General features: G+C 39.5%; 1 protein-coding gene across 3 annotated transcripts in view; it reads right to left on the reverse strand.

Annotated features, from left to right (window-relative positions):
• The window catches only part of mast2 (microtubule associated serine/threonine kinase 2), a 541,117-nt gene that overhangs the window by 37,086 nt on the left and 478,228 nt on the right, over positions 1 to 25,803 (reverse strand). For all 3 annotated transcript variants that reach the window (XM_041207758.1, XM_041207757.1, XM_041207759.1), the window contains 8 exons: positions 24,776 to 24,984; positions 21,921 to 22,059; positions 12,766 to 12,898; positions 9,757 to 9,922; positions 3,304 to 3,405; positions 2,649 to 2,771; positions 1,508 to 1,617; positions 165 to 328 (listed from right to left, as the gene is read on the reverse strand). In XM_041207758.1, coding sequence (XP_041063692.1) covers positions 165 to 328; positions 1,508 to 1,617; positions 2,649 to 2,771; positions 3,304 to 3,405; positions 9,757 to 9,922; positions 12,766 to 12,898; positions 21,921 to 22,059; positions 24,776 to 24,984 — 1,146 coding nt within the window. The remainder of the gene's footprint in view (positions 1 to 164; positions 329 to 1,507; positions 1,618 to 2,648; positions 2,772 to 3,303; positions 3,406 to 9,756; positions 9,923 to 12,765; positions 12,899 to 21,920; positions 22,060 to 24,775; positions 24,985 to 25,803) is intronic.

Below are 25,803 nucleotides of genomic sequence, written 5' to 3' on the forward strand. Positions count from 1 at the left end.
GCTAAGAGACAATCCAACAGGTGATCATTATAGATAAAAGTTTCTGTATAGAATTTACAAATAATAACATCCACTAGCTGATCACAATCTGATTCTGAGCAGAAAGCACGTCACTGACCAATTTTACTTCCTCTCTTGATTTTGACAGCAGACAGTTAACTCACATTTCTGGAGACCCAATTATCCAGCTCCTATCTCGGGTCTTCAGACTACCAAGGCCATCCAACTTGTCAATTCTATCTTCTTTCTCCTCACTGAAGCTGCGTTTGGTAGGCGGTGGTGTTTTCCTTTCTTCGTGTAGTGAAAGCCGTTCCATGCTACTGTAAACCTAAAATATGAGAATGTTCATTAGTTTTCACGGGCTCTGTCTAATAGTAGAAAGTAATAGTAGAGACTCCTCGAATATTGAAACAGTCCATTCCCGCTTGCAACAAGACCTGGACAACATTCAAGCTTGGGTTGATAAGTGGCAAGTAACATCCATGAAGTTACCACCTCCAACAGGAGAGAGTCTAATCTCCTCTTGACATTCGATGGATTAACATTGCTGAATCCTCCACCAAAAATATCCTGGGGGTTCTCACGTCCTGACTCTGCAAAGCCTTTCCATCATCTACAGGCACAATTCAAGCACGTGATGGAATAATCTCCTGGATGAGTGCAGCTACAACAGCATTCAAGAAGCTCGAACATCATCCAAGACAAAGCAGCCCAGGTGCTCAGCACTCCACCCACCACTTTAAACGTTTACTCCCTCCCACCATCGGCACACCGTGGTTGTAGTCCATATCATCTACAAGATGCTTCTTCAACAGCACCTTCCAAAATCCGCAACCTCTATCGCCTAAAAGAATGAGGGCAGTAGGTGCATGGGAATACTATCACCTGCAAATTTCCCTCTAAGTAATACACTATCCTGACTTGGAAATGCTCCTTCTTCATCGCTGAGTCAAAATCCTGGAACTCCGTCCCTAACAGCACTGCGGGTGTACCTATGCCATACGGACTCCAGTGGTTCAAGAAGGCTTTTCACCACTTTCTAATGGCTAATTAGGGATGGGTAATAAATGCTGGCCTTACCAGCGATCCACATACCCCATGAGTGAATAAAAATCAATTTAATAACTGAGCCCTATATACACATGCCCCACTGTCCAACATAAGGTATAATTATCAACCTACTTACGAGTTAATTCCGTGTCTTTTTTCAAATACTGAGACAGGATCTTTACCATGCTGGATATTGATACTGGGATCGACCTAATTTGAATTTTAGGAACAGGGAAAGGCTAGTTAAGTGTTTCTTTATTTCTGAATGATCTAGACTTCACCTCTCCAGATTCTCACCAAATCCCTTAATTTCTTCTCTCTTCGAAAACATGTCTGGTTACCACTTGGATCAGTTAAGTGCTTCAAATGAATTTCTCTCTTTAATTTTATGACTGTAAACCCTGAAGAAAGACCCAATTGTACCCCTCACATTCAGCAATCTAGATATTGTGTTTACCTTGCTGAATCTTGGCGAACATGATGAAAACTGTTTAATTTCTACACGGTCATCCTCATTAGTGTCATCTTCCTCATCAGAATCAAGATGGTGGTACCTGTCAGATCGAGCTATAACAAGAAAGATACATGTATCAAAAATGAGTACTACTTCAGTGATTTAAAATCGTCATATTTGCATAACACATCATTTTCATCAGAAACTTTGTGACCTCAACAGGTCAGATGGATAAAGTGTTCGTTGAAAATAATGAACCAAACCATGCACCACCAACATATTAAAACTTGGTAAAATTAAGCTTTAACTATCATATTGGTGACATTGGCAACTTGGCTTTTTTTATTCCTATTAGAGTAACAACCTTTCTCATCATACACAATTTTACAAACATAGGGTTGGCATCATTATATTTTATTAAGTGAGTGAGAACAAAGCTGTTAAACCCAGGGCCCTGGGCCCACATACAGGCAAATTCTGGCAATCTGGCTTTGAAGACAGGGTAACAGTTTATTTGAAACAGAAACAGAATTACCTGGAAAAACTCAGCAGGTCTGGCAGCATCGGCGGAGAAGAAAAGAGTTGACGTTTCGAGTCCTCAAGACCCTTCGACGGAGGGTCATGAGGACTCGAAACGTCAACTCTTTTCTTCTCCGCCGATGCTGCCAGACCTGCTGAGTTTTTCCAGGTAATTCTGTTTTTGTTTTGGATTTCCAGCATCCGCAGTTTTTTTGTTTTTATCTAACAGTTTATTTGGCTTGTTGCTTTGTCCAGTTTGATTTTTGTGAGCTTGAAGATTTGGGAAGGGTCGTTTTAAGCATTGCCATCTCAAGTTCAAGTTCAACCTAAAGGAGTACTAGTAAAATCTTCCTCAACTGTCCTATAATGGCCAATAAATGAGGATGACTTGATTGAGTTCTGAGTTCATGGGATAATATTAGTCATAATTAAGCACTAAACCACCACAACAACTTGTACGTATATTGATCTTTTAACCTCAGGCAGTTCTGAAGAGGAGTCATAATGGACTCAAAACATTAACTCTGTTTCTCTCTACACAGATGCTGCCAGACCAGCTGAGTTTTTCCATCAATTTCTATTTTTATTTTTAACCTCAGGCCACTAGTTTCCAAACTCTACCTACTGTCAAAGTAACTGGTGTCATCTTCTGATTCAAGCTGAGGAATGAATTCAGCCTTCTGACGAAGCAGACTGTTCCAGTCCAGATCTGTGAAAAACCGATGTTGCTTAACTTCATAGACACTACCTAAGGAGGATAAAGCATAGTTCTGTGTTGATTCAAGTCCACCTTTCTTGACCTTACATGAAAGGGCAAAGCTGAGCAATTTCATCATCCTACAATTCTTCCTTGCCAGCCACAAGCAAAGCCTTTCTAAAAGAAAAAATGGTTAATTTACTCTTCTAATTCTTGTACTGAAAAAATACAATAAACTAGCGAATGCACACGCACAATTTAATTATTCTTAGTATACAGAAAAAAGGTCACTATACACTGCAGACCTGCCCTGATAGGTAGTCAATTATTTTTCAGGTAAAAGTTTGATGTTGAGATTTCAAAACAAGCTTGTAAAGAAAATTAGAAGTTGGGATAATGGGAGAAGAGGAAAGAGTAGCATTTAAAATGCACAAAAACAAAGTAAGATTTTAGTCACAACAAATTTTATCCATAGCTATAATACCTTGTTCATGTTACAGAATTTTAACTTTCCAATTCAGTAGATTTTTGTAAGTATCTCTAACATTGATCATAATTCAGAAAAGTAATTGCTAATCATTACCGGCACCCAGTCGTTCCAACGGATTTTGCCTTAGCAGCTTTGAGATGAGGTCCTCTGCATCAGGTGGTAAAGCGTCATCTCCATCTGGCCAAGCTATCTCATCTGAGCAATGAATCAAAAAGTTTACAATGAAAGGTTTTAAATGAAGCTGATAAGTATTTGCATGCTTGTAAAGCCTAATTTAAATAATTCAAAACTTCCTCCAAAATCAAATCATATAATTACAGAATTGTACAGCACAAGCAGTCACATGCCCATTACTCCTGTGCCAGCTCTTTGAAAGAATTATCCACTTGTTCTATTATCTTGTCCTTTTCCAATGTAAGCTTTAAATTTATTATTTTTCATCTGTTTACTCACTTCCCTTTCAAAGGCTATTATTAATTTGTCTCTATCACTTTTCTGGTAGAACATTCTGGGCCCCCACAACCCTCTGTGTAAAGATCTCCTAACATCACCCTGGGAAGAATTTTCCCCCGTTGGGATGGAGGGGGGGGGGAGGGGGGAGAGAGAGAGAGAGAGAGAGAGAGAGAGAGAGAGAGAGAGAGTTCAGGAGCAGGTGTGCGTGTGCAGGCTAGGTTGCGGGGGGTGGGGGAAGAGGGATGTTCCCTAAGCTGGGGGTGCGCTCTTTCGCGCGTATCTCCCTGAGGCGAAGTGCTGCCTCAAGGAGATCAGCGCCAAATTTAAAAATGGTAGATGTAGAGAAATAAAACTTCCCTGACATATCCCCACGTGACACTGTCACATGAGTTGGGACTTGTCCATCACTTTTGATTAAACTTTTATTAAATTTGATCATCTGATCCGTCCACCCACAGGATCCCTTTAGTACTCTGAATTCCATTTATCGACAAGAATCTCTTTAGTTACTTCTTGAAACCCATTAAGGTTTATTGTTGCACCAGCCATAGTAGTAATCTGTTGCACATACTTACCAGCCTTTTAGTTAAAAAAAAGTTCCTCCTGCCTTTCCTGTGTTCTTTTAGTGTCCCTAATTTGTAAATATGACCCCTGGTACTTACATTCTGTATACAGCAGAAAATTTATTTGGATCCAATTTGTTCAGATCTTTCAAAATTCTAAATGCTTTGGTCACATCCCCTCTTCGTCTTCTCTTTTTCAGAGAAAGAAGGCCCAAGATAATCATGGGAGATTTTAATCTATATATAGGCTGAAAAAGTCAGATGGGCAAAGGTAGCCTAGATGAGGAGTTCATAGAATGTTTCCAGGATAGTTTCTTAGAACAGCATGTTCTGGAGTCAACCAAAGGGCAGGCTATACTAGACCTGATATTGTGCAATGAGATAGGATTAATTGATGATTTCATAGTGAAGGCATCCCTAGGTAGCAGCGGCCATAATATGCTTGAATTTTACATTCAGTTTGAAGGAGGCAGGAATGGGTTCGAGACTATGTTTTTAAACTTAAATAAGGGCAATTATGAGGTCATGAAAGCACAGCTGGCTAAAATCTATTGGAAAATTTTAGGTTATGGGTTAGGTCAATAGAGATGCAGTGGCAAACATTTACGGGAATATTTCAGAATACACAGAATAGATACATTCCCACAAGTAAGTAAAAGTCCAAGGGATGGACACACCATCCTTGGTTAACTAGAAAGGTTAAAAGGAAGTACAAACTTAAAGAAAAAGCAGATAATTATGCAAAGATAGATGGAAGGCCAGAAGACTGGACAGAATAAAAGGAACAGCAAAGGATGACTAAAAGATTAATAAGGAAGGAAAAACTAGAGTACTAGGGAAAGCCAGCCAGAAATATAAAAACTGATAGAGTTTCTATAAATATTTTAAATGGAAACTAGTTAACAAAGTGAATGTTGGTCCTATAAAAAGTGAGTCTGAAGAATTGATAATGGAAAACAAGGAAATGGCAGATGAATTGAACAGGTGTTTTGCATCAGTCTTCACTATAGAGGATACAAGTAACATCCCAGAAACAGCTATAAATCAGGAAATGGAAGGGAGGGAGGAATTCAGGAAAATTACAATCACCAGGGAAGTGGTGCTGAGTAAATTGTTGGAGCTGTGGGCTGACAAGTCTCCAGGTCCTGATGGACTTCATCCTAGGGTCTTAAAAGAAGTGGCTAGTGAGATAGTTGATGCATTGGTTTCAATTTTCTGAAACTCCCTAGATTCGGGAAAGGTTCCATTAGATTGAAAGTTAGCAAATGTAGCTCCATTATTCAAAATGGGAGAGAGACAGAAAGCAGGAAACTACAGGCCAGTTAGCTTAGCATCTATCATAGGGAAAATGTTAGAAACTATTATTAAAGAAGCTATAGCAGGGCATTTGGATAAATTCAAGGTAACGAAGCAGAGTCAACATGGTTTTGTGAAAAGGAAATTATGTTTAGCCAACTTATTGGAGTGCTTTGAGGAAGCACGTGTACTGTGGGTAAAGGGGAATCGGTGGATATACTGTACTTAGATTTCCAGAAGGCATTTGATAAAGTGCAACATCAAAGGTCATTGCGGAAAATAAAAGCTCATGCTATTTGGGGGGGTAACATATTGAATAGAAGATTGGCTGGCTAACAGGATGCAGAAAGTAGGCATAAATGGGTCTCAGGTTGGCAAGATTTAATGAATGGTGTGCCACAAGGATCACTGCTGGGACCTCAACTGTTTACAATTTATATAAACGACTTGGATGAAGGGAAGGATGGGATGGTTGCCAAATTTGCTGATGACACAAAGATAGGTAGGAAAATAATTTGTGAAGAGGACAGAAGGAGCTACAAGAAGATAAAGATAGGTTAAGTGAGTGAGCAAAGATCTGGCAAATGGAGTATGTTATCTAAATGGTGAAAGATTGCAGAGCTCTGACATGCAAAGGGATCTGGGTGTCAGTCTATGAATCGCAAAAGGCTAGTATGCAAATACAACAAGTAATTAGGAAAGCTAATAGAATGTTATCATTTATTGGACGGGAATTGAATACAAAAAGGGAGGTTATGCTTCAGTTATACAGAGCACTAGTGAGACCACATCTGGAGTACTGTGTACAGTATTGGTCACCATATTTAAGGACATAAATGCATTGAAAGCAGTTCAGAGAAAGTTTACCAGACCAATCACAGAATCTCAGAATTGTTGCGGTGTAGAAGGAGGCCATTTGGCCCATCATGTCTGCACCGGCTCTCTAAGCATTTTAACTTAGTGCCAATCTCCTTTTTCCCCATAAGCCTGCACATTGTTTCTATTTAAATAAGTATCCAATGCCCTTTTGAATGCCTCAATTGAACCTACCTCCACCACACTTCCAGGCAGTGCATTCCAAACCCTAACTACTCGCTGTGTGAAAAAGTTTTTTTCTTACCTTGCATTTGTTTCTTTTGCAAAACACCATAAAAGTGTGCCCTCTGGTTCTCGATCCGTTTACGAGCGGGAACAGTTTCTCCCTATCTACTCTGTCCAGGTCCGTCATGATTTTGAAAGCTTCTATCAAGTCTCTTCTCAGCCTTTTTTTCTCCAGGGAAAACAGTCCCAATTTCTCCAATCTTTCCTCATAACTGAAGTGTCTCACCATGGGAATCATTCCTGTATACCTCTTCTGCACTCTCTCTAATGTGTTCACATCCTTCCTATAGTCTGAAGCCCAGAACCGTACATGATACTCCGGCTGAGGTCTAACCAGTGTCTTATATAAGTTCATCATACCCTCCCTGCTCCTGTACTCTATGTCTGGATTAATGAAGCCTAGAATACTTCATGCTTAAGAAACAGCTCTCTCTACCGGTCCTGCCACCTTTAATGACTGATGTACAAATACATGCAGGTCTCTCTGTTCCTGCACACCCTGTGGAATAGTATCCTCTATTTTATACTGTCTCTACATGTTCTTTGTACCAAAGTGTAGCACCTCACACTTCTCCACATTGAACTTCATCTGCCACCTATCTGCCCACTCCACCAATATGTCAATGTCCTTTTGAAGTTCTACACTGTCCTCCTCACAGTTTACAATTCTCCCACATTTTGTGTCATCTGCAAACTTTGAAATTGTCCCCTGCACACCAAGATCTAGACACATATATATCAGGGAGAGCAAGGGTCCCCAATACTGACCCCTGGGGAACTCCACTACAAACCTTCTTCCAGCCCGAAAAATACCCATTAACCATTACTCTCTGTTTCCTATCCCTCAACCAATTTTGTATCCACGTTGCTACTGTCCTTTTATTCCATGACCTATAACTTTCCTCACCAGTCTGTTGAGTGGCACTGTATCAAACACCTTTTGGAAGTCCATATACAGCACATTGACAGCCTTGCCCTGAACAACCATCTTTGTTGCCTCCTCAAAAAACTCCAGCAAATTAGATACGACTTTCCTTTAACAAAACCATACTGACTCTTCCAAATCAATCCAATTTTTTCCAAGTGGCTAATTATATCCTGAATAATTGTTTCTAGGAGCTTCCCCATCACCGAAGTTAAACTGATCAGTGTATAATTGCAGGGCAGCTCTTTACCACTCTTTTTGAACAAGGTACCTGGAATGGGTTAGTTGACTTATGAAGAAAGGATGGACAGGCTAGGATTGTATCCGCTGGAGTTTAGAAGAGTAAGAGGTGACTTGATTGAAACATTTAAGATCCTGAGGGGACTTGGCAGAGTGGATGTTTCCTCTTGTGGGAGGATCTAAAACTAGGGATTACTGTTTGAAAATAAGGGGTCGCCCATTTAAAACAGAGATGAGGCGAAATTTTTCCTCTTAGAGGGTTGAGAGTCGTTGGAATTTCCTTCCTGAAAAGGCGGTGGAAGCAGAGTCTTTGAATATTTTTAAGGAAGAGGTGGATAGATTCTTGATAAGCAAGGGAGTGATAGATTATCGGGGATAGGCGGGATGCAGCTTTGAGGTTACCACCAGATCAGCCATGATCTTGTTGAATGGTGGAGGAGACTCGGGGGCCGAATGGCCTACTCCTTGTTCATTTGTCAATCTTTCATCATACAACATTCCCTTAAGCTGTGAGATCAATCGTGCGGCCCTTTTCCGCAACATCTGAAAATAACTGAATATTCTCTTTAAAATAGGGAGACCAAAACTGGGACATGGATACAAAATTAAATGCCAGAAAATTAGGGCTGAAAGCTGAAGAAACCTTTAAAAATATAGAGCTTTGTTGCTGTGAAATGCATTATTGGTGTTAGTGATTGAAACAGAGACCACGTTAACATTTAAGAATAGATTAGAAATATGGTTGAAGGAGAGGATAATAAAGAATATGGGAACAGGATGAGCACATGGAGTTAGGACTACTGTTTGTGTGGAAGATAAAAACCAACCTGGTCTGTTTCTGTATTGCAATTTCTATGTAATTCTATGTAAACCTGCTGAATGTTATTCTAACACTGTCTAAAAAACTTGTGCAAAACTACTATATCCAATACTGTAAGTTGTTAAGCTGGTTAAAATAAATTTACAACTTTATTAAAATAATGCACGAAATAATTTTATATGTGCAATAACCATTCGACTAATAACAGCATTCAGTGGATATATAACCCTAATAGAATTATAAGACTTGGATTCCCCTTGGATGAAAATGTATTGTAGAAAAGGTTTTTGATATCCACTGTAAAAAAATAACCACTAGATTTAGCGGTCAGAGGCGAAGCAACTGTGCTTACCACTGACCTTGAGAAAAACTGGCCACAAAGATCTAGAGATCTCTGCAGTGTGGACTTCCCCTTTCCTGACTGGAGTTTAAATCTGGCACCACGTCAATGACATGAGCAGCAATAATGTCTGCAAGCAGCAAAAAACATTTTCAGGGACAGCAAACCAGGAAGTTAAAAGCAGGAATTATCATTGTTTTTAAATGAATTTCTCAAATAGCAAAATAAATGAATATGATCGGATTAAGATAGAAACTAAAATATGAACAAACCTTAAAAGAATTAAAATTGTGGAATTTTGTTATTAAATCATAATGGAGAAAATTTCCACCAAAATAATACTAGCTTTTCAGTGCCAATGAGGGTGTTAAGCAGTAATGACGAACTTGGTATGCAGTTTAAAAAAAATTACATCTCACTCAACAAGGCGTAACATTTTCAAGGGTTTTTCAGCGAAACTAAGTGTTAATGTGGAAATTTTTGCCAATTTACTGACTGGTTACGGGTTGCATTTTGAGAGAACCTGAAGGGACATTCTTTCGAGCAGCACAGAATCACTGACTGCTACTTCTAGGTTTCTGTGTTATTCTGCAAACATGTGGAATCCCAAAGTTGCTGTCAGTTTTAATGGAGTAATGATGGCGAATGCTGACAGCTTCACTGTCATTATCACCACAAAATACATGCGAACCTTCAGGGTTCTAGAAGCAATTCAGCAGTGGAGGATTTATTTGTTGCTTCTCTTTAAAGTTCTGCACCTTCACCTCAATTATGATGTGTAGCTCCAAAATTCCAAAACATAACTTACCACTAATCACTTGTCCAAACAGTTCCTCTGGAGTATCTCCAAAAAAAGGAACACACCCCACCAGAAATTCATACAGGATTATACCCATGGCCCACCAATCCACTGGCTTCCCATAACCCTGCCGCAGTATCACTTCAGGAGCGATGTATTCTGGAGTTCCACATACCTTTGCCAAGATAAAGAAACCAGTTTTTATACAGTTTATTTTGCTGCACATTTAAATCTCATTGTAGATCTACGCTTCAACAAAAAAGCTTTCCAGTTTAGCAAACATCATATGATGAAATGAATGGAATATTCACTCTAATGTGGATTTCTATTCAGAAATACCCAGAAAATGAAAGTAGCTCAATAAACTATACCTGATTTTTTTTAACATTCAAAAAACACATCACAAAAACCAGTGTCATTGTATGAACTAAAAGTTGATCCTGCAACATGTTGGAACCCCTGGCATGGGGTAACTGATAATTATGCTACATTGATCTTAATTAAGCAGAGCATTTGACAATAGTTACCTGAAAAGACAGAATTATGGATGCATGATGATTTTCCAAGAAGACAAGATCAACTAAAACTCAAAAAGAAATCACCTGACAACCAATTAACCAAACCATGTCACACCATTAAAGGTCCAAGGTGAAAATTTCAACAAAAAGTCATTGCAATTTCTTGATATTCGGCAGTGGGCTTACGGTCCAGGGGAAATAGGAGGAAGCATTAAGATTTGGCGCTCAGCCTCTGCTCAATAGAGGTTAGTAGTCCTGACAGCAAAAGCACCACCCTTGTCAGCAGGCTTGATGATGATATTAGGGTTGGACCTGAGAGGACGGAGTGCTGCCAGTTCAGAGGGAAATAAGTTGGAGAGAGTAATAGGAGCACAGGAATTGAGACAGCCGATGCTATGCCAGCAATTCTCAATGAAATGGGCCATCAAGGGCAAGAGGCCAGAAGGACGGGTCCAGATGGAGGGAATATATTAGAGATGGGTAAGAGGGTCCAATGCTCCTGTTCTAGTGCAGGGTCATCACCTAAAAATTAACTCAGTATTTCCAGCATTTTGTTTTTATTTCAGGCTTGCATCTGCAGTATTTTGCTTTTGTGTTGGGACCATTTCTTGCCCATTTCTAACATCAAATCATTTTTTGGTCCCTTGCATGGCCTTCCACACTCACAAGCTAGGTTACTGCTAGTCCTATCTTGGAATCCCACTTAGACCGTTTTATTTTGGCAACAAGTAATTCTCTGTCTCTTGATGCTGTATACATACTTTCCCTTCCTTTTACATCCCTACATGCCAAATTCAATTATTCTTGTGTGTAACCGATCCATTCTACAGACCGAAGTCTGAATTTACTTGCTGCAATTATCTTGAATTCACATTTTTCTCTTCACCACTGCTGCAGTACTATTTAAATAGTATAACTTGATTTCTAAATGAGTTGAAAATGGCATTAAGGCTGTATTTTCCCTGTTTTGATTGCTCAGTTGTCCTATCTTTAATGCAAAGATGTTTATACAGTATATTTGTGCCTAGATTGGAAATGAAAAAAATTTGGCTTGTCCAGAAGGTCCCATTGGAACGTCCACACTTCTGAAAGCCAAGTGATTACATTATCAGGTTCACACTGAATAGCCTGCAAACCATCAGGCTTCTCAAATTAAAATTGGCCACTTAAACAAGGTGCAAGTGTCACCATCTGGTGAATTGCTTTCTAGAAATGTGTAAGGGTGGGTGGGGTTGGTGAAAGAGGAAAAGAAAAGAAATGGTTAGAAATAAGAGAGATGTTAAAATACCAAATGTATTTATCCCATGAACTGTTTTTATAACATTTTCTATTTAATAAGCAAATTATTAAAGAAAATTTCAGTTACAAAACTGATAAAAAGTTTAATAGGAATCAGCTTTAGGTTTCCAGTATGTTAGTTTTGTAATACTTTTATTAATTAAGAAACTACTGCTAAGCAATCAGTGGATTAAACCAACAATGACGGACTATTTATCCTTTCCGATCCAGGTGGAAAGACATGAACGAATGTGTTAACAATTTTCAAAAAGTTCTAGTTTTTCGTTGATTAAAATTTTAAAGAATGGGTGATACCGAGCCTTACAATACATGTCTTTCACTCTAGAATATGTATTCAAATTCAGCCCAAACTAGTAACATCACAATTTCCTCTGTGTCTTGACACAAACTGTGAATCTTGCTAACAGACATAGCAACCTGTATTATTATAGCATGATGTAATAACAGCTGGAAAGTAAAGTGAAAATAAAATATACTGATGCAGCAGATAGCAGCTTTTCTAAGGCAGTTTATTTTTCAGGAAGCAGTTATACCTGAGCTTGGTGTTGCCACTGGAAAATATTCATACTTTAGGGCTTTCTAAGTGAGGCAAATAATTTATGCAAAGATATGGAGTAAGCAGGGTTGAGATTTATCAGATTTATTTCACTTAAACACTTTTATGGTCATTAGAGAGGAGACTTTGCCTTTATTTGGTGATCCCTCTTAGAGGGCAGCGCAGTTTTCCAGAGTTTTATTTTCTTGTCCCTCATGCCATTCTGTTCAACAATAAAACAAGGAACAAATCACAAACTAAATTTTATAGCATCCTTTAGGGACTGCAGTATTTCTGTACCAATATTTAGGAATTCCCTTATTCCATGGATAATGTTATGAAGGAATGTCCAGCATTCTTAACTATCCTGCTGCACAATGGAAGCAGCTGAAAAATGCACTTAATTTCAAGGACATTGTGTAAAAGAAACTGTAAATAACATTCAGGATTGAGTTTTTTATAAATATAATTTCTCACTTAATTACCAACTCCAAAGTTTTCTAATAGAAATCGCAGGAGAGATAAAGCAAAGCAGAGGATATTGTGGTTAGTTAAAGTTGTAACAATGAGACTAACACCAAACGGCGTTCATAATGGTAATTTCACAAGAGGTCAGCAAATAACAGCATTCAAAATGTTCAGTAGAAGATCATCAGGGGTTATCACCTGCTTGTCAAGAAACTCTCTTGCGTCTTTTTCAATGTGTCCTTCATATAGATTAGTAGTGAGGCTCATCAGGCCAATCTTTGAAAGTCCAAAATCTGTCAGCTTTATGTGACCCATCGAAGTGATGAGCAGACTGCAAGAGGGAATAATTCTATCAATATTAAAGGTTTTACAATGTATACAAAGATCGCCAATGATTTTTCTAACACAAACAAGACAGAAACCAATTAACAGATTTCTTCAATTTAAGTAATGATGTCAAATTGTCAATATTTTAAAATTGTCAATACTCTAATAGAATTGGATGCATCAATAACATCTCAATACAAGTAGGTTAAATTAAAGACAGTAATCTAATCTGAATGTTCAGAAGACAGTTATAATGCTTTGGGGCCAATGTTCAAAACATTTATGATTCTACATGAACGCAAGATTAATGTAATTGAAATAATCATTGAATTATCCAGTGTTACATGTTTAAAGTGGCAATTTTTTAACTCAGAACAGACTTTCAAAAATTATAAACAATATGCTCATTTATAGCATTAGGATGATGCTCCTTTACATAAAGTGGCTGACTACAGTAAGTTGTATAATATCTGTACAAGGTAAAGTACAGTAGCTATTTCTTTGTAAAACTGTTTGTGGGTACCATATGCAAATGTTATGTTAAATATTGACTCATTTTTGCTACTCACAACAGTGTGTGCCATACCAGAGATCATGTTATATCAGAGTACAAGCCACAAATGTAAAGACAAAAGTGAGTGTAATGTATAATCATCCTATCATGAAAATATAATAATTCTCATAATATTGTGATTTATTGTAAAGTTAGGTTCATAGTTTCTCTTTGTGTATGTGTGTGGGGGATGCAATTGAATTGGAGACAGCTGGTCTGGAGGTTTTGATGCATCAAAAAAGAAGCTAGGTTTGAAATGCTAAATACATAGACATGGCTGAAGTTTTAGAATGTGAGGTGTAATGAAAGTTTACATTTTTAGATAAATTAGGTTAGCTTGAATTTCAAAGAGTGAGATGCTGCACCTAGCCAGAAGAAGCTAAGCCAAACAATATGTTTATTTTTCCCAAAGGTTACTTATAATATGAACACTATGAAAGATTTATATAATGAGAAAGATAAAGTTCCAAAGACATGAAACCATCGTTGGTTGTTGTAAAAACCCATTTGTTTTTTTAGGGATGTCCTTTAGGGGAGGAAATCTGCCACCCTTACTTGATCTGGCCTACATGGGGCCCCAGACCACATTAATGTGGTTGACTTTTGCCTCTCAAGCTACTCTGTTGTATCAAATTGCTACAAATCTCAAAAAAGGAATGAAACCGGACAAAGCAGGCTTGCCAGGCATCGGCCTAGGCAAACTCAGCCCTGTCCACCCTGCAAAGTCCTCCTTACTAACATCTGGAGGCTGGTGCCAAAATTGGGAGAGCTGTCTCACAGACTAGTCAAGCAACAGCCTGACACAGCCATCCTCACAGAATCATATCTTACAGATAATGCCCCAAGCATCACCATCACCATCCCTGGGTATGTCCTGTCCCAACTGCAGGACAGAGGTGGCAGCACAAAGATATACAGTCTGGAGGGAGTCGCCCTGGAGTCCACAACATCAACTCCGGACCCCATGAAGTCTCATGGAATCAGGTCAAACATGGGCAGGGAAACCTCCTACTGATTACCACATACCATCCTCCCTCAGCTCATGAATCAATGCTTCTCCATGTTGAACACCACTTGGAGGAAGCATGGAGGGTGGCAAGGATGCAGAATGTATTCTGAGTGAGGACTTCGATGTCCATCACCAAGAGAGGCTTCATAGCACCACTACTGACCAAGCTGGCCGAGTCCTAAAGGACATAGCTGCTAGACTGGGTCTGCGGCAGGTGGTGAGGGAACCAACAAGAGGGGAAAACATGCCTCATCCTCACCAACCTGCCTGTCGCAGATGCATCTGTCCATGACAGTATCGGTAGGAATGACCACCACACAGTCGTTGGGGAGACGAAGTCCCGCCTTCACACTGAAGATAATCTGCATTGTGTTGTGTGGCACTACCAATATGCAAAATAGAATCTAGCAACTCAAGACTGGGCATCCGTGAGGCACTGTGGGCCATCAGCAACAGCAGAATTGTACTCAAACGCAATCTGTAATCTCATGGCCTGGCATATCCCCCACTCTACCAGTACCATCAAGCCAGGGGATCAACCCTGGTTCAAAAAAGAGTCCAGGAGGGAATGCCAGGAGCAGCACCAGGCATACCTAAAATGAGGTGTCAACCTGGTGAAGCTGCAACATCGGACAACTGCGTGCCAAACAGCATAAGCAGCAAATGATAGACAGAGCTAATTCACTAAGGCTCCTTAGACAACATCTTACAAACTCACAACCACTACCACTTAGAAGGACAAGGGCAGCAGATCTATGGGAACACCATAGGTTCCCCTCCAAGTAACTCATCGTCCTGACTTGGAAATATATCATCACTGGGTCAAAATCCTAGAACTCCCTTCCTAACAGCACTGTGGGTGTACCTACACCACATGGACTGCAGCGGTTCAAGAAGGCAGCTCACCACCACCTTCTCAAGGGCAGCTAAGGATGGGCAATATATGGCCTAGCCAGCGAAGACCACATCCTGTGAATGAAAAGAGAAAGCTAAGCAATCCCACAACTAACGGATGAGATCTAAGCTCTGCAGTCCTGCCACATCCAGTCATGAATGGAGTTGGACAATTAAAAAACTCACTGGAAGACGAGGCTCCAAAAATAGTCCTGTTCTCAATGATGGGGGAGCACATCAATTCAAAAAATAAGATTGAAGCATTTGCTACAATCTTCAGCTAGAAGTGCCAAGTGGATGACCATCTCGGCCTCCTCCAGAGGTTCCTAACATTAGATGCCAGTGTTTAGCCAATTCTATTCACTCCACGCGATATCAGAAACAGCTGAAGGCACTGGATAGTGCAAAGGCTATAGGCCCTGACAATATTTTGGCAATAGTACTGAAGCCTTGTGCTCCAGAACTTACTGCGCTCCTAGCCAAGCTTTTCCAGTACAGCTACAACATTGGCATCTGCCCAACTATGTGGAAAATTGTCCAAGTAACCTGCACACTGATGCCCAGTTTGGGTTCCACCAGGGCCAGCTCCATCAACTCCTGGCCTCATTACAGCCTTGGTTCAAACATGGACAAAAAGCTGAACTCTCAAGGTGAGGTGAGAGTGACTGCCCTTAACATCAAGGCTGCATTTGACCAAGCGTGGCATCAATGAGCCCTAGCAAAACTGGAGTCAATGGGATCAGAGGGAAAGCTCTCCACTGGTTGATGTCATACCTAGCACAAAGCAAGATTGTTATGATTGTTGGAGGTCAATTTTCTCCGTTCCAGGACACCACTGCAGGAGTTCCTCAGGGTAGTGTCCTCAGCCCAACCATCTTCAGCTGCTTTATCAATGACCTTCCTTCCATCATAAGGTCAGAAGTGAGGTTGTTCGCTGATGATTTCACAATATTCAGCACTATTCGTGACTCCTCAGATACCGAAGCACCATGTCCAAATGCAGTAGGACCTGGACAATACCCAGGCTTGGGTTGAGAAGTGGTAAGTAACATCCATCTCCAACAAGAGAGAATCTAAGCATTGCTCCTTAAAGTTCAATGGCATTACCACCCACTATCGACATCCTGGGGGTTACCATTGACCAGAAACTGAACTGGACTAGCCATATAAATATTGTGGCTACAAGAGCAGGTCAGGAGCTGGGAATCCTGCGATGAGTAACTCACCTCCTGACTCTCCAAAGCCTGTCCACCATCTACAAGGCACAAGTCAGCAGTGTGATGGAATACTCCCCACTTGCCTGGATGAGCACAGATCCCGTAACACCCAAGAAGCTTTTGAATCCTTTTGAACTAGTCTATGGTCATGAGGTAAGAAGGCCACTGAAATTGATTCAAGAGAAATTGGTGAGTCAAAATTCAGAAACTGTTCTCCTGGATTATGTGTCAAACTTCAGAGAAAGATTGGACAGAGCATGTGAGTTGGCTGGGGAACATTTCAAGATATCACAGCAAGTGATGAAAGTGAATGCAGACAGGAAAGTTACAGCTCACAGTTTTGTTGCTTGGGAAACGGTGCTAATTTTGTTACCAGAACTGGGTGACTCATTAAAGGCAGGGCTTAGTGGGCCTTAAAGGATTGAAAAGAAACTGAGTGAAGTAAATCATTTAATAAATACTCCAGATGGAAGAAAGAAGCAGAGGGTGTGTCATGTAAAAAGTGGATTTTGTCGTGCTTACAGCAAACTGAGAAGTTTTCAGATTTCTGGGCATGAGCAGGTTTTACCAAACATTTGTACCAAATTTTCGCAGTGTGGTTGCTCCATTGACTGAACTATTAAAAAAGAACAAGAAGTTTCAATGGACACAGGAGTGGCAAAAAGCATTTGACAGGTTGAAAACTGTATTGAATACAACACCAGTTTTGGCAGTACGCAATTATGTCAAGCAATTTAAGTTGGTCGTTAACGCAAGTGATATAGGCATTTGGGCTGTACTGTTACAAGGTGAAAACTGGCTTGGCCTAAATAGCCAAGTGGTTATGGTACTGGGTTTGTAACCCCAAGATCAAGAGTTCAAATCTCACACTGGCAAACTATGAAACAATATAACTTCATCTGAAAAACAGATGGAAATGTGTTTGTACTCGAAAGAGTTACAAAGTGAAACTGGAATTGAGAAACCGATAGGGTATTTTTCACAGAAACTGAATGTACAACAGAGAAGATATTCAATAATTGAAAAGGAGACTCTGGGACTGTGTTAGCGTTGCAGCATTTTGAGATTAACGTTGCAAACAATTCGTTTGAAACAATTGTTTATACAGACCACAATCCTTTAAAGTTTCTGGACAAATTTTGAGACAGAAGTGCAAGGCTGGGGCTTATTCCTGCAACCATTTAATCTACAGATTATACATGTGGCCGGACAAGGAAATCTAATTGCAGATGCTTTGTCAAGAGTTTGAAGCTCAAAATGAAAATCGGTCATTTAAAAACCTGGACACTGGACTGGAACAATTTCTGTTGATATCAATGATTTGTATGTATATTGTTATGTCAACGCATGCATCTGGTAATGCAATAGTTGAGAATATAGTTAAGTATAGGAGGTAGTGTAAAATGGATTAAGGAAATGAAGCCATCTTTTTAAAATTATGACAGTTCATTTTCCCGTAAGGAAGGGGTTGTCATGAAAATAATAATTTTCATAATATTATTGTGATTTATTGCAAAGGTAGGTTAATAGTGGGGTTTAGATAGTTTCTCTATGTGTATGTGAATGTGTGGAGGACGCAATTGAATTGGAGACTTGGTTTGGAGGCTTTGATGCATCAAAAAAAGCTAGGTTTGAAAAGCTATATACATACACTGGCTGAAGTTTTAGAATGTGAGGTGTAAGGATAATTTGCAGTTTTAGGTAAATTAGGTTAGTTTGAATTTCAAAGAGATGTTAAGATGTTACACCCAGCCAGAAGAAGCTAAGCCAAACAATGTGTTTATTTTTCTCAAAGATTACTGATAATATGAGCACCATGAAAGATTTATATTATGTGAAAGGTAAAGTCCCAAAGCATTTTGGAACAATGGAATTTGCATTAAAAAGGAAGGAACATGCATAAAGGAGATGAGGCTATATATAAGAGCAGAAGGCATTCTAATATCCAACACGTGTGAAAAGCCTCCAGCGTCTGTGCATCAAGTTGCTGTCTACAGGATCTAAAGCTGAAAAAACTCACTTTGAATTCTCCTATCCAGGGTATCATGTTGCTTGGCCCGGATCTGTTTAAATCTATTTGTTTTTATTATTGCCTTAATGGAGGTGTAACTGGGAGTCAGATTAATTAGGGGTTTTAGGAGTTATTATAGTAGTAATTTGTAGACCTATGTATGTGCTTGAAATCTTTTCTTTTGTTAATAAATGTTTAATTTAGTTTTCTAAAAAGCTTCTGAAGTCATGGTTGTCTTATCACTTCTGAATTCAGGGCACACATTACAAAACAGTTGTGACCGTGTGATCAAGTTTCCTTCATGGATTTGATCTGCCTGGTACACATCATCTGTCACATCATAACAATCCAGGTTATTTTTATGAAATAAACTGAAATTCAATTGACTACTTTCATTATTTACTATTTGTGAAAGGAAACCCCCTTTCAGTCTGTCTTGAAATTTACTGATTTTATGCTCATATCCACTTGATTCATAATTTTTCTAGATTTCTTTGAAATAAAGTTGCTCAGCTGAGGAATGGCATGAGGCATTAAATACACTATGGAATGAGCTCATGTACATTGGTATAGGAATATTGCACATTTTGCCTGAGTGTTCAGTGGTGAAAGTGGGAAGGTTTTGGACAGAATTTATTCACTAGAATTTACCACAGTTTCAGCAAGGTTAATTAACAGCTGGTTTTAATCTCAAAGACATTTATTTAATTATAAGCTGAAACAAGCTTTTTGCTCCTGTGTAACTCATCGAAAGGGCCACATTTAAAGCAGGCAAGTCCTGTTGAGAATAAGATTGAGGCTAAGAGCAGAGCTTTTGAGAGGGACTACAAAGAGAAGAGGCTGAGACCTGTGCTTTTGGGAGGCAGAGTAAGATAATCCAGCAGGAGCACTTAAACAGAAGAGAGGGGAGAAGTCTGGAGCAGCAACTGAAGGGAATGGAGGAAGCTCTTTGTGGAGGAGACAGAAGGAGACCTGGGTGCAGCACTTTGGAGAAGAACCCAAAAGTATTACTTTTGGGAGAAAGGGAAGAGAAAAAAAGAGAAACCAGCAGCAATACTTATTTGGAGAAACTGGGGTCAGCATCTTGAGTGGAGGGAGTTAAGGGGGAAAAGCTTAAAGTGGTGATTTATGAGTGGAGCTCGAGTAGACGGCAAGGGGTATGACTGTTAAGGTAGCTTTTCATGAAGCTTTGCTCCTCATCTGTGAATTAGGTCGACTAATTTTTGCAGCTGACCAGGTAGTTATCTGGCAAATCTGGAACTCTTCTTCTGGGCAAGCACTTTTCGGCCATCTGAGATGTCAAAATAATTGCCAAAATGTTGAAATATGTTATGTGAAAGTGTTTCTTGACAGATGTGATAATAAAATTGATACTGGTATATTTGGATTTGCTGAATTATTTTACTAAAGAAAGCAATGAATGCAAATTTTCAAGAAAGTGGAATTTCTTTTCCTTAGAATCAAAAGAAAATAGATTGACACTTGAGATACAAGGGCTATTTTCAATGGATCAAAGAATGTAAAAAGCTGTTTAGCAATAAAGTACTTGAGCATTGCTGAAAAAGAGATGTCTAAGCACACTGAGGATTATTTAGCAAATCTTGGCCAATCGTGGGATCACATCTAATGAACACTGTGTTTTGAGTTTTGCAGGCATGGGCTGGTTGGTTACAGTCTGTACCTTGCCCATTGTGAACAACAGCTGGGACATGCTATTTGATACAATCCGCCAGTCTTTGGGATGTATGGCCTACAATACCTAGTATCAAAGTGGCACTGAAATTCATATACCACATTACTCATTTGTGTGATAGGCAGAAGGTCTTTTTGGCTTGACGGCAGCATCCTGTTAGTGGCGTATAGCACTTGTGTTGCTACTGCATAGCAGCAGCGTGAAACATCATTTCATGCTGTATACCATGCAAACTTATGAATTGGCCTAAGGCTGTCACTTTCGGCCCTGAAGAGTGCCCAGCCTATCTCAGATTACTCTGAAAGGGCAGGGAATCCCAAAAATTTGAGCAACAGGTGAAACAACAGGTTAACTGTTTCATACTGCTACCATGCAATAGTAACACAAGTGATATTCGCCACTAACAGGATGCTACCGTCAAGCTAAAAAGACCTTCTGCCTATCACACAAATGAGTAATGTGGCATGTTAATTTCAATGTGATGCTAGGTACGTAGGATGTACATCCCAAAGACTGGCGGATTGTATCAAACAGCATGTCCCAGCCGCTTTTCGCCACGTACAGGGTAGACTGTACACAACCAGCCCGTGCCTACAAAACTCAACATGCTGTTTCCAACATTAGATGTGATTTTGCGATTGGGCAACATTTGCTAAATATTCCTCAGTCTGCTAAGAGTTACACTAACAACCAGTTTGAGATTCTCAGTCAGGCTTGCAGTGTGGCGCATTTGCATGTACTGAAAGCTATGTATATTAAGACACAGGGTCCTGTTCTTCGCAGACAGAAAGAACATGTACACACATTGTGTATTCAGCTCAACGAAATAAGTTACTGCCATTCACTGACTCACTCCTCAGGGCAATGCCTTGACCAATCAGGGTCAAGCTGCCTGGCTTAAATTTCAAACAATGCTTGGTAGTTAACTGCCAGCCACCATCGCTGGTGCATTCTCCATGGCAATGCCTCTTGCCAACCAATCAGCACTCTCTTCATATACAGTATAAATTGTTGTTTTCCCCTCATATTGCTATTCTTGCGAAGTGTCTGGAAGAGTGCAAGATGAACAGCTTAGACATGCCTTTTTTTCAGCAATGCAGAAAAGCATTTCTAATAGAGGTTCTTAATACTATAAAGGGATTGAAAGGGCGAATAGGGAAAAACTATTTCCTCTGCTTGGGTTGTCAGCAACAAGTAATCATCAAGTTAAAACTGGCATAAAAACAATGAGGAGAAGGGTTCGGAAGTTCTTCATGCAATCAGTTGTTGGAGTATGGAAAGCAGAGATCACTGCAACCTTTAACGGAAAACTGGAAAAATATGTCAAACAGAGAAAGATACAGGGTTATGGAGAGAAAACAGGGTTTATGGGAATACTTTTGGATCAGTTGGGCGAAGAGCCAGCATTGACACACAGGGCTGAATGGTTAGTCTTCTTTTGTGCTGTAATCCTCAATGGTGAGAATATGCCAATTCAATTGAGAACTCAAAAAGTCAGTACATGCACATGGGGTTGCCATGTGGTTGTTAAGTATCTCGCTAATTTGTAGGTTTAGTAATTGTGAACAACAGCCTAACACTAAGTACTCCAAACACTTCAAATCTAAGTTATTAGTCTGGTAGAAATTAGTGAATGCATGAGTTCATACTTGTCTGGCTTGAGGTCTCGGTGAACGATACCATAATTGTGTAGGTACTCCAAAGCCAGCACAGTCTCTGCAAAATACATCCTGGCCATTTCAACTGGTAAAGCACCAATATTCTTCAATAAAGTTGCACAGTCACCACCTATTATACAAAATACAAAAAAGGACAACTATAGAAATGCTTTGCTATTATCGATGCTAGAAATCTGAATTTGAAAATATACCTATGTGTGCTGCTTGGGGCTCATATACTGCTAAAAACATTATCCTCCTTGAGAAGGTTCAATATCAGGCACCCCTTTTCATTACGGCCAATTACTTGTGAGATCCTAGTGTCTTCCAGTTGGTCACATTACTGGGTTGGCACAGTCTTTTGAACTGAAGGAAAACCCCAGATTAACATGCCACGGTATAATTTAGAATGGCTAAATACATATTTCTAAGCAGTGCATCAAGCCTAAAAGTGACCAAGTTCAAAGAGCTCATAACCAAAAGTTTCAACAGTATACACCCCAGCGTGCTTTCTTTGCTAACTTCTTTTTCTCCAAGAACAATTAAGGACTGCAACAATCTTCCACAAACCTTAATCTCCATGCCCCCTTTGGATTCATTTAAGGAAAATCTGTTGAACTTTATTAATTAATGTGACCATTGACTATTCTCATTGTTTACCTCCAGTGAAAATTCCCAAGTGGAAGACTACGGAGGCCAAGTACCAAATGCTAAATGATCTTACTGGCTAACACTGCGGTTTGTTGTCTATTAATTGGCCCATTAGGTCAGAGGCAAATTAGATAAATAGTGAGAAAAATTTGTTTTGAAAATGAGTAAACATACGTTCCATAAATCCAGTGAGTACTTTCTAGGTTACTCGTCGCTTTGCACCAAACCCGTAGGTAATCGACTTAATGACGTACCACTGTAACTAAATATACTTAAATATTTAAGCATTGATAATCTACACTCAAGAAAATATTTGATATTCTATGGATATTTCATTTCAAGATGCAAGTTAAAACAAAAACATCAATCTAGAGAAGTTGTAGAGATGCAGACAGATTTGTGAGAAATTCAAAATCATTAGCACTTAAAGGCACTCAGTGGAGCCAATGCCCTGCAATGCCTGCTTCTATGATATTAGTTTGCATTCATATCAGTTTTCAATCGGTCCAAGCTGACCTTTGCAAAGATGTTATTTTATTTATAAGCTTGTAGCTCAGTGGAGATAGTAAGGAAAAACACTTTCTTCTTAAGACGTCTGCATTACTTTCCAGCTGTCATTAGCTAACAATATGCTATAGCAAGTAGTAAATAATTTGAAATCAGGTGTGAACACAAAAGTCAGAGATCATGTTGGAGATAACTCAAGATTTAATGGCACAACATTTACATCATTGCTCAGTGTGGGTTTTTAAACAAGAATAAGGAAATATGTAGTATATATTTGGTGATGAATACCGTGATGCATTTTCATGAGCAGTGTGGAAAGCTCACAGTAACAAGGGATAAATAAACATTACACCTAACCAAAATGACCACTCTTATTTTTGCACTTAAAGGGCAGAATCTCCTGCACATATAAAATTTTCGGGCATTGGGACCATTTCCAGGTCCCAACCCCCGCTTGAGTCAGTGGTGTGTTAGGAGGGGAGATTTTCCAGGAGCTGTCCAATTAGCAGGCCACCTCCACATTCAGTCCAATTAAGTATGGTAGACAGAACAGGAACGTGGGATTCCAATGAGAGGATCCGCAAGACTGGCTGACCAGCAGCCCCACCAGGAGGGATTGGCATTGTTGAGGCATAAGGTTGAGCATGAGGGCACTTCAAATTAGAGGTACTCTCAAAAGGCTGCAGATGTTTCCATCACAAAGAAGTCTCAAGGTTATTAGGGCTATCAGGGTGGAGGGGGAACCCTTTCGTAAGAATGATTTTGGCTGTGCTGTGGCCATTGCAGGCTCCAATGTCCCACTGAATTTCCACTGGAATCAAATCATTGCCAGGCTCCGGACTCAGCAAGGGGCCACGCAACATCGGGAATGGCCCATTGCAGGGGGAAAAGGGGAGAAGTTACCAGGAATGCTATTGTTGATGACAGTGAGTGACCATGCTAGGAAGCATCTGGAAAAACTCAGCAGGTCTGGCAGCATCGGCGGAGAAGAAAAGAGTTGACATTTCGAGTCCTCATGACCCTTCGACAGAACTTGGAGTTTGAGTCCAAGAAAGAGTTGAAATATAAGCTGGTTTAAGGTGTGTGTGTGGGGGGCGGAGATAGAGAGAGAGAGAGAAGTGGCGTGGGGGTGTGGTTGTAGGGACAAACAAGCAGTCCGATGCTGCCAGACCAGCTGAGTTTTTCCAGGTAATTCTGTTTTGTTTTTGTTTTGGATTTCCAGCATCCGCAGTTTTTTTGTTTTTATTTTTGTTTTTATGCTAGGAAGCATATCCACTTAGGTGAAAATCAGTAGAGGTTTGCTTATTTGTGCTGTTAGGGGCAAAATTATAAAGATGATCATCAGAAGCAGGTGTATGATTCTGTTGCACATAATGCACAGTGCAAATTTCACACCTGACAGCATGGCTGATTTTGGTTACTATCCTGGAGTCAAGGAACCCATTAACATTTGATATCTAGGCTCATATACAAAGAATGGGCAATTTACAAGTGAATTGCCAGCAATCATGGAATCACACCGAGCACAACTTAGCACTTTCCATACAAGAAACAAGAAATAATATATTATAGATAGTAATTTTTAAGAAAGAATACTGTTCTATAAAGGTACATCATAACTTGAACTTGGCAATGTAGTTATTATTTCAGAAAGAGACTGCGCATGCATAACTAATTCAGTAACTAACCTTCTACATACTCGATTACCATACACAAGTGCCGTTTAGTCTCAAATGAGCAAAACATGCTCACAACAAAAGGGTTTTCAGCAAAGGTCAGGATATCTCTTTCAACAAATGCTTGTTGGATTTGGTTCCTTAGAATGAGGTTCTGCTTGTTGATTTTCTTCATAGCAAACCTCTGCCGAGTTTCCTTATGCCTTACGAGATAGACCGCTCTGGAATAAACATATACATTGTACCATTTACAAACTCCATTATAACACAAACCTAACAGTAACACAAGTCTATTATCGGAAGTAGCAGCAACTAACATGACAAACCTAATAAAACGGTAATGTTCTTCGAAGGTTATTCAGAATTAGCAATTCAGTGCATTGCACTGTACATATAGCAGGTTAATCTGCAAATCCAATTAATAACATTTTTATAGTATTAGTGGAAAAACATTAACTCATCTAATCTCAGTGTTCCATACATGGTTTCAAAATGCAGCCTAAAGGATTCCAGGACTTTTGGTGTAAGTCAGTTATAATACACCAAAATACTCTTGATCTTTCACAATCATTCATTGACACCACCTCCCAAACACGTATCTTCCCATTATAATGGCCCCATTACCAAGTTCAGAAAGTTACAAAGCCTTATATGCGCGTTTCCTACAATTACACTTGTTCAGGGGCTCTTTTATTATTATAATCAAATTTTCAGGTGCAGCAGGAAAAAAAGTTATATTTTTCTTGATTGATTTTTTTTATTGATTGTCTTATACTGATTTACATGAATTTATCCCTAGTTTTTACTATCTAGTCTATTCAAATTAGATTCATAGGGAATTTGAACATAACACTGGCAGAATGGATGGAGGAATGGGTGCATTTTTGGATCTAATTTCTGGATTTTCATCATTTTCAGGCCATAACAACAGCTGTGATTTCATACAGGGACAGCTCTAAGTCTTGACCTTGGCATTTAATCTCCTTTGGTTTTTCTTACTTTATTTGTATTGATGTTTCTGGAGATGTAGTTACCTGGGA

The sequence above is a fragment of the Carcharodon carcharias genome, chromosome 16, assembly GCF_017639515.1.
Source record: "Carcharodon carcharias isolate sCarCar2 chromosome 16, sCarCar2.pri, whole genome shotgun sequence".
Taxonomy (NCBI): Eukaryota; Metazoa; Chordata; class Chondrichthyes; order Lamniformes; family Lamnidae; genus Carcharodon; species Carcharodon carcharias.